Raw genomic sequence first — 9492 nt, forward strand, 5'->3', positions numbered from 1 at the left:
GCTGGGCGGTCCCGCAGACCCTTTTGCGCTGGGGCCGCGTCGGGCTCTGTGCAGCGAAAATCGGCGAGCAGAGCTGAGGAGAGGACGGAGGGCCCCGAGGTGCCCCGGGTAGTTCCCGATTCAGCCCGGTTTATGCGATGTTCGGCCCGTCCGGCTGAGCCCCTGGGCGCTGCCGCCTTGGCCTTCGGGTAGCTGCCACCCGCGAGAGCTAAAATGGGTCATAACCAGTAGAACCATTCCCTGGGAAAGAAAAACTTATAGCCCGTCCAAGATGACCTTCCAAACTGGTGACAAAACTAACGAACTAACTATGACGAACTAACAAGCTGCTGCGTCTGCAGTAATTGTTTCACATCTCCTGTGGATGTGATCCTTCGGCCTTGCCTTAACAGCTGCAGAGTGTTTAGTGCTTCCGTCAAACTGAAAGTAATAAACCAAAGTGGATTTCTGTTTACTGTTTATGTACTTGTACTGTTTCCCACCACTGTCTGTGAATTATTTCTGCATCTATTTCCACTTGTCTGTTTGCATCAAAGAACTACTCTTAAATACTGAACAAAACTTAGCTATAACAATGATCAGAATTGTATCAGAGCAAAAGAGCATTTCTAACTCTGGTATTTATGTCAAAGCTGCTAGTTGTTCTGCTGACTTGAATTCAAGAGTGCTAAACATCCTAAAATCCTCTTAAATTTCAATAGAAAGGTACGAAAAGCTAAATATGCTACAGTAAGTCTCTTATTCATGGTGTTGCTGTTGTCCTTTTGCAGCGCCGATGTTCAGCAAGGAAAACCTTCACAGCCTTCCGAAACACCAAACTGATTCCCATGGAAACATCTTCATCCTCTGATGACAGTTGTGACAGTTTTGGTTCTGATAATTTTGCAAACACAGTAAGTACAGTACAAGAGCAAATAAAACACTGTGTGCAGCACTTGTAAAGCTTGTAAAAACATAAAGCTGGTAAAGCTAGTAAATGTTTTGTGCATGATTAAAACTACTTGCTTTGCCTATGTTTTTATATAGTAGTTATAAATCCATGCTACATGCTGTAATTCATTTTATTCTTCACTTGTGCTTCTAGGTGGTAATTGTTGGAAACAGATTAGCTACTTACTTGAAATGTCACCTAACCTAAAGTGCCTAGTAATTTGCAGCTGTGGTTCTGAAACCCCTTGTTAAGTTAAATGCCTTAACTTTTTTTTTTCTTTATTAAAAAAGCTATTTGCTTATCCTGCACTTGTAAATGTGAATAATTTTCTGTGCAACTTCTGTTAAAGGATCTTTTATTCTTCCTAGAAACGTAAGCTTAGGTCGAGTATTAGAGAACTGGCAAAAGTTTTTCATGAAGCCTCTGAGAATGAATCCTGTGGCTTTTCAGAAAATGAGGTTCAAGATGCACTGGTAAGACAGTTGACTTTACTTTGAAGTTTTATACTTGAATTCTTACACATTCTTAATTGGAAAATAATCACAGCTTCAGCTTGAAGGTCAAATGTTTCAGAAAGAAGTATCATTTTATTTAATATACAGTCTCAGTAGCCAAAAGTTAATTTTTGTCTATGTAAAAAGCTCTCAAGATTCTGAGTTTTGCAAGTTCAGAAAGAAATCTGTCATGTGTTTTGAAATATACCTCTTAAAACTGGCTTTGACAGATGTTACTCTTAAGCTAGCCCACAGACTCCAGCAACCCTGAGAAAAATGTCTGTGTCTCTTGACATGCAGTCAGATCTTCACTCTGGCAGTGTAACACGGAGTGCTGTGCTGCTTTAACAGTAGAAGTATAGTGACAGGTGGTGAAATCCACCTTCCTGTTTTTCCTTGACATCAGTGTAAGTTCTGTTTTATTGCTTAACAATACCAACAGTTGATGTGCAGAAGAGAAGACAGTAGTACCATGTTTGGCAAAAAGTAGGTTTGTCATAGCTTCAGAACATGCTGAGGAAAAACATACTAGAAAAAATAACCATGCTAGAACATGCTAGAAAAAAGTGAGTCTGATTGGAAGATGACATGTCTGAGTTAAATAATACACAGTAGTAAAGAGAGTAAGTGGGAGACAAAGCCAGAAGGGATATGTAAGAAAAAGGAATCAATAACTACAAATAATGGGCAACCAGAATCATATACCTGGTTTAATAAAAACCCTGTGCAAGTAAGGATTGCCGTTTGATGTCTGTTGTTATTGATGAACAGTATAAGACTGTCTTATTGAGTCTAAAGGAAAAGTCAAAGCCTATTGTAAAAATGGGACTTTAACTAAAGAAACTAATTTCCATCCTCACTGCACCTTTGGTTCTTGGAAATGTAGTCAGCAAGGCATCAGAATTCAAAGATAAGAAAATATTGGGATTTTATTTGTAATTATTTCATTGGTTTGCTCTGGAAGGAAGTTTTCACTTGCTATCATTGATACTGTGAGATGACTTTCATTGACAGCTTACAAAACTGGGTTTGACCATGTGCAGAGAACTGCCTAGTGGCTTTTTCTACAGCCAGATCCTTTATGTTGCAAAATCGATCCCTTTAAAGGCAGTTCTCTTTCTCACCACACACGCGCACACACGATCTTTGTCGCTAGACCTGCAAGTGACAGCTAAGACTGCTGCAGCTGAAACTAAGCTCCTTTTTCTGATGTGTTGTGGCAGTGCAGTCTGACTCTCCCTGAGAAGTTTTTATCCCTGTGCTCCCCTGTTCTTCTGCTCCCCCTCCAAGATATACTAGAGGACTAGGACCGGGTGTCTAGATTTCAGCTAGATAGCCTCTTTAAACCACCCCCCAAACAAAACGTTGACTGTATTTAATTGCAGCGCAACTCTTTTGGATTTACATGCTTTCATTTTGGTTTGTTAACAGAAATTGGAGTCTGATACAGAGGAGAATCGTACGCCTGCTGAAAGTGGGGCAGCTCGGAGAAGGCAGAAAAACTCTTTTCCTCTAAAAGTGGCCATGAAGTTTTCACCTCGAAGATCACAGAGGAGGAGGAAGGCTGAGGTGGAATCTCCTCCTGAAACGCTGATGCCTGCTCTAGATTCAGACTCTGACACTGAAGAGAAGGGTGCTATGTTTTTAGAAAAAAGAGCTTTAAACATAAAGGAAAACAAAGCAATGGCAAGTACTCAGTGTCTCCCTGGGGACTCCCTTTCTCCCTCCTCCCCCTCGACTCTTGGGGGACCTCTTTGTTTAAATTAACTCTAATGGGATTTATGTGAATGCCTTAATAGGAATTTGCATTCCTAATTTATAAATCTGGTACTATATATCCACTGGCATATGAAAGTCCATAGGCTACAGGCCTAACAACATAATACGTTTGAGCATTTCCAAATTACTTGTAGTTACTAGAACATAAGACATAAAAGTAAAAAGCTGGAGTGACTGCTTTTCCTATAAGTAATTGTGTTTCTACCCAGTTGCCCTAAGAGTCTGTAAGAGCACATAAACGCCCTTTTAAGGCTCTGCTCCCTTTCCCTTTCTCTTGTTAGCTTGCAAAACTAATGGCTGATCTGCAAAATGTTTCTGGTATCTTTGGTGAGAAGAAATCATCGCCAGCTGTCAGTCATGTGAGTATAAACTTAGTATATTTGTCTTGAGATTTCCAAGAGCCAAATTCTGACCCCACAAAACAGGTCTCTCAATCAAAAAACTTAATAAACCATGCAAGTCAAAGTCCAGTTCAGAATTTTATTGCTTCCTAAAAACAGGTATTCTCACTGTGCCTCCTCATGGGTATCCTCTTTCGATTTGCCACCATATAAAGCAGGACAGATTGATTAATGAAGGTTAAGTGTCTCCACAGACCAATAAAACTGAACAAGGTGCTGTGTAAATATATATACAAAGGCTGGAGTTAAGGAGGATGGCTCAGGCCTGAATATTGTGTGAGTTTGGAGCCTTGAGAAACACCTGGCATTTACTCTAACCTTACAGAAGTTTGGATTGTGAATCAGCAGGGTAATGAATTTCACTGCTGATTTACCTGTAAGCTGTGTGAAGATTGGAACAACACTAAAATTGCAACTCCTCATAGACATGGGTTCTGCTGCCATGGACACAGACTTGCTTTTGACTGTTTCTCTGTGACTAGCAATATGCGCAAGATGAATTTGCCTAGGATGTTTTTACCTCATGTTTTCTGACTTGGATGGGGATAGACATGTCTTTGGGAAAAACAGAAGGAAGGCATCTTTTGGGGAGGAATTCAGTATGGCAGGAGCTGTCTAGGTTTTTGCCTGTTTCATTAGGGGCTTTTAAATTTTACCAGGGACCAAAGCAACTTCCAAGGCGTTCACTGCCCAGACATGCTTTGAGGAGGAACCCAGACCGAAGTTCTCGGCCTCACACAAGGTCCAGGTCCTTGATTGAAGGTCCTCCTACTCCTTTACCAGAAGAGGAAGATGATGACCGATACATCTTAGTGAGAAGGAGGAAGATGTCTGATGAACACCTGGAGGTATGATGAGGATCTAGTTCTCCTGTTGTGGCTTGTGAAGGTGGTTTTGTATCCCTTCAAGGAAACAGCAATTCATACAAAGTTGTTGAGGTTTATGAGTATGTGATGGCCTGGGAGGAAGTGCAAAAAATAGCATGTTGTATGTATTCTCCATTTCCCCTCCCTTATCCTTGAAAAATCACTTCCTCTTGCACTCTAGCAGGAATTAAGCAAGATCAGTAGCATCTCTGCACTCTGAAAGTGACAGATCAAGTGAAGGTGCTAAATCTGCATCCATTTGTGCAAATGTGTGTTACATGTTATTTAAATATATGGATGGGTATTTGAGACTTTGGCATTGCTGTGAAGATCCTCACCTTTGTAGAGTTTCTGCCAAAACTAATACTGAAAGTACTGTGTCTTTGCTATTCAGCATGAAGCCCGAACTCCCAGGAGGGGTCACCGTGGTGCCATAGCTTTTCCACACATCGTGCGCCCAGTTGAGGACATAACAATGGAAGAGCTGAATAATATTTGTGGCTCTGCAAGAGAAAAAGTATATAACAGGGCTATGGTAAGTATATTCCAGCTGCATGAAACGTGTACTTTGTGAAGTCATTTTCATGTGTCATTTTCATGTTATTCCTTGCGTGTGTTTTAGCATCTAATACAGCAGACTCCTCTTCACTTGAGAGGAAGGAAAGTGACTAACAAACACTGAAGATGCAGTGTTAAAACAGTTGGTTCAAACTTGTCAGGTGGCTTTCTCTCTCAGGATAAGCACTGCTAGCTGCCAAAGAGATTTTGCAAAATACTCTATTCCCCTAACTAAATACTCTATTCCCCTAACTAAAGTGCCATCTTAAAATGTCTTGTTTCTTTTTCCTGTGTTCTAGGGATCCACCTGTCATCAGTGTCGCCAAAAAACCATAGACACCAAGACAAACTGTCGTAACCCTGATTGTATAGGAGTGCGGGGCCAGTTCTGTGGGCCCTGCCTCCGCAACAGATATGGGGAAGATGTCAGAACAGCCTTGCTGGATCCGGTAAGACAATTCTGAATGTTGGCTTTATGGTGCTTCACTTGAGCAGCCAGGTGTGTTGGTTACTCAGCAGATGTGTTTTAACAAGGGAGCTGCCTGCAGTGCTGTAGTATATAATGCAGTCCTGGTTTGATTCAACCTGAATCACAGAACTACGTGTTGTGTAGAACTTGTTGTATTTACTACTTTTGTAACTTTATTTGCAGGAGTAAAGTGTGAGAGCAGAGCAGCAGCCAAAATATTCTTGTATTTGAGCATCAGAATAGTGTTCTCTTTGCCTTGCATTAGTGCCTAATGGCCTATGGAAAGAAAATGTATTGTGGACAAAATGCTGCTGTTGCGGGCTGTGGTGTAGGAGTTAAGTAGAGTGAAATGCTTCCTGTGGTTATGTGCAAGGCAGGCAAAGGAGAGTTTAATCCTCTACAGACTGAAGAATTTGTACTCTTGCCTTGGTTTAGACAACTGCAGCCCTGATGTTCACAGCAGAACTCAGTGTGGAGCAGGACACTTGAGTTGTGAGTGTGAATTACACCTGGCATTCCGGTTTGGTTACAAAGGCTGTTTGTCTCTCTTTTGTCTAGACATGGAGGTGCCCACCATGTCGTGGAATCTGCAACTGTAGCTTCTGCAGACAACGAGATGGCCGATGTGCTACAGGTGTCCTGGTCCATCTGGCCAAGTACCATGGCTTTGACAATGTCCATGCCTACTTAAAAAGGTAATGATACCATTGTGTCGGTGACGTGATTTCTTTAAGTGGGATACACATCTCAAAAGTGAGACAGCAGCACTGTCCACATCCTAGTTCTCAGGTAAATCTTAGGATCAGTCTGTGTTCCCTTCATCATTTGAGATTTTACCATATGATTTTTTGATATGCTGATTCTTAACCAAAACAAGTGGTATATCCACTCTGTCTTTTGGCTCTCAGCTTCAGTGTGTTTATAGTCAGGGCCTCCAATAACGTATCTAAAGAATTTTCAGTGTTTTACTGCAAGCTAACTCTTGTTTCTACTTGTTTTTCAGTCTGAAACAAGAACTTGGAATGGAAGACTGAAGCTCTGACTGCCTTTAAATTACATACTCTTTCACCAATGTCATGTTATTGCCTACACAGTGAAGTGTTTAAACAAATGAGATTACAAAGTGCCTTCCGTCCTTCCCTCCCCTTTTGGATAAAAGAGGATAAAGAACTTGCATTTATTTCAGTATAAGTCTTATTTGGGAAAACTGTTTGATGAAGGTCTTTGCCCACAGGCTGTTGTTTTCTCTTTAAACAACTTTGTAATAGTATCAGTCCTTGGTTTTGTTGGGTTTCTTTCTGTAAAGAAGGTGGGACTTTAAGCCGTGAGTTTTATTCATGCAGTGATCTGTGCTGCAGGTTTACTTATGCTTTGAAATTGGTCACAAAATGATAGAGATGTCCTGAAAACTCAGGGCACTTTTCTCCACATAACCAAACAGCCAAATTCTACAATACAGACACTGAACGTTAATGATCAGATAGAAGCACAATTCTCAAAAACCACAGCATGTTCTTAAATTCAACAAGGAAGTCCTAAAAGTTGCAGCTGAGCAGTCTCCAAGCACTAATACTTGGTTTTATAAAATACTTAAAGTACACACTGGCCATTTTAAAGGAGATTCTCTGAGTTTAAAAAATGCAGCAGAAGCAGTTAGAGATGGCACTTAGTATTTTTTTTGTCAAATGAGACCATTGCTGAGAGTTTCCACAGCACTAGCATCGCCTGCTGGTGACAGTGATGTGAACATACTGAATGGTCATTGTGGGTGACCATTCTGTCTAAAACAGAAAATATCCTTTGTTAAATTACAGGTTTGGTGGGTTCTCTTCTCCCTGCTCTTGCTGCAACTGCAGAACTGTTTAACAGAATCAGCAATGGTCCTGGGGAAGAGAGATGCCTCCAGACCAGGCCTTGGTTAAGTAGAGGGGTAGTAGTTCACGTGTCTATTGGTCACCCACAAGTGGATGAAAGGTGGTAACCTGTTTAATTTGGTTAACAGGAAAAAGGGCGATGCTTGTTTCTGTATCTGGCTCCATCTGATTGTAGAAGGCTATTTCGCATGATGTTATTGAACAATAAGTACAGCCAAAATGGAGCTGAAGGATTCCAATATGCTGTGTGCATGTGTTCTCCTGTACTCAGTGCTGTGGAAAAGAAGGTGCCATGAAAATTGCATCCAGAGACCCACAAAGTGTGTAAATGTGCTTAGTTTGGTTATGGAAACTACTGTGTAAGCTTTCTATAAGGTTTAAAATGCAATGTTATAAATGTACAGTTGGAACAGCAGAAGAATCAACATGGGTTTAGACTTCTTAGCTTGCACAGTATTTGCACTGTGTGTAGACATACTGATCCACAGTTTATACCTTTCTGGGAGTTGCATCAGTGTGTGTGGGAGGGGAGGAGAGAGGAATTTAGAAACAAAAGATATTTATGTCTTAGACTTGCAGTTCTGTTTCATAAATCATCTCTCTCATCGTCTCTGTTGTGATAGTGTGAATAGTTGTGCAATCTGAGGTGGAGTGTGTTCTTCCCTCTAGGTACATTTTGTGAAGAAGGAACTCATTTTAGAAATACATGTTCTGACAGACAAAAGTGACGGTTTTTTCCTTCCTAATTGCTTGGCTTGCCTTCTGATTGCTAGAGTGGTAAAAGCAAACCCTTGTGCATATTACGGAGACTGCTGTATTTAGATTTACTTGGATCTCCAATGTTCTGTAAAAATCCATTTGGAAAATAAAATTTTCATGTTTAGAATTTCTTGCCTCTGAACTGTTTTATACAAAGCTTGTTAGAGCTGTATTTGTATTTTACCACCTCTCAGGTAAACTTCTGTTGCAAAATAAAGGAGTTGGTCGGTCCCGTCATACCTGGGGGAGCAGTGGGACTTGGACATCTTATTCTCCCCAGCCCTGTGTCCCTGAACCAGGCTTACTCTGATATTCATGCTGCTTGGATTGAATTGTTTGGTGCCTGGTGACTAGCCTGTGAGAGTTGAAATAGAGTGCTTACCTCAGGGCAGGTGTGCTATGTGCTTATTCTTCTGCTTTTATTTCTACTTGTTTTTAAAACTAGGTGCCTACATTGTGAGCTGACAGGGATGTGTGGAAGATGACATTTTGGACACAAGTTGAAGACAGGTGCTGGCCATTTAAAATTTTACTTGATTTTTTTTCAAAACAAGCTCTTCAGTAACTTCTCTCAGGAGCTCTTTCCTGGACCAGGTTATTACCTGAGTGGCCTTGATTGCAGGCTGATGGTAAAGACTGTTTTTGATACTTGTGCTGCTTTCACGTTGGCATAGCTGAGTCTAGAGAGGGGAATTGTATGAGACTGTGGCAAAGATTACACAAAGCTGGCCTGTAGTGAAAGGAAACAGGAAAGAAGTGATGAGCAGTGACTGAGCTGTCCCAGATACGCTTTACTGGTAAAATCCTCATATTGTTACTCTCACCTAAAAGCTGTATTTGGATGCATTGCCTTTCATCACACTGCTGGTGATGTGAGAATAAATTTGTGTGTAATTGTGTAGGGGTTTTTTATGTGATGATTTTCAGGTGTCTCAATACACTTTTTTCCCTGAGCCCTTCTACCACAGCTACCTAAGTACTGTTGATGTTAACTTGACAAACAGTTAAAGAGCTCATGATTTATATCTGCTGTGAATGGGCAGCAATTTAAGAAACTTCAAGAGGAAAAAATCCTGTCAGCTGTAAAAAACAAAGGTACATGGAAAGTATTGCTGTTTAAGGAGGAACAGAAGAATCAAGCTTATGTGTGAGGTCAAATGACTGCTAATTTATTATTGCAAAAGGCTGCATGAGTTGATATTCCCTCACTACTCTCAGCTTTAGAGCCAGGTGATCTTGTGCCAAAGTCTGATAAAACTTTTTAACCTGGTATAATAACTTAAAATGAATGTATAGCATATCCTGATTAAACTGGCCATAACCTTCTTATAATCAGAATATTTTCTTAGACTGGTGTATAT

At 40.7% G+C, this 9492-nt stretch overlaps 1 protein-coding gene across 1 annotated transcript; it reads left to right on the forward strand.

Annotated features, from left to right (window-relative positions):
- Positions 1–812: 812 nt before the first annotated feature.
- CDCA7 (cell division cycle associated 7) lies at positions 813–6682 on the forward strand. Its single transcript, XM_009072892.1, has 9 exons — positions 813–893; positions 1300–1404; positions 2857–3111; positions 3486–3563; positions 4265–4453; positions 4866–5006; positions 5329–5478; positions 6057–6193; positions 6502–6682. Exons 1-9 carry the CDS (start codon positions 828–830, stop codon positions 6530–6532), a joined length of 1152 nt encoding a protein of 383 aa, XP_009071140.1. The 5' UTR covers positions 813–827; the 3' UTR covers positions 6533–6682.
- The last annotated feature ends 2810 nt before the right edge of the window (positions 6683–9492 follow it).

This window comes from Acanthisitta chloris, unplaced genomic scaffold, assembly GCF_000695815.1.
Source record: "Acanthisitta chloris isolate BGI_N310 unplaced genomic scaffold, ASM69581v1 Scaffold45874, whole genome shotgun sequence".
In the NCBI taxonomy this organism is placed as follows: domain Eukaryota; kingdom Metazoa; phylum Chordata; class Aves; order Passeriformes; family Acanthisittidae; genus Acanthisitta; species Acanthisitta chloris.

Coding starts and splice junctions, on each gene's coding strand:
- CDCA7 (XM_009072892.1), top strand. CDS start 828: ATGGAAACATCTTCATCCTCTGATGACAGTTGTGACAGTTTTGGTTCT. Junction 894..1,299: donor CTGATAATTTTGCAAACACA/GTAAGTACAGTA, acceptor TATTCTTCCTAG/AAACGTAAGCTTAGGTCGAG. Junction 4,454..4,865: donor TGTCTGATGAACACCTGGAG/GTATGATGAGGA, acceptor TTTGCTATTCAG/CATGAAGCCCGAACTCCCAG.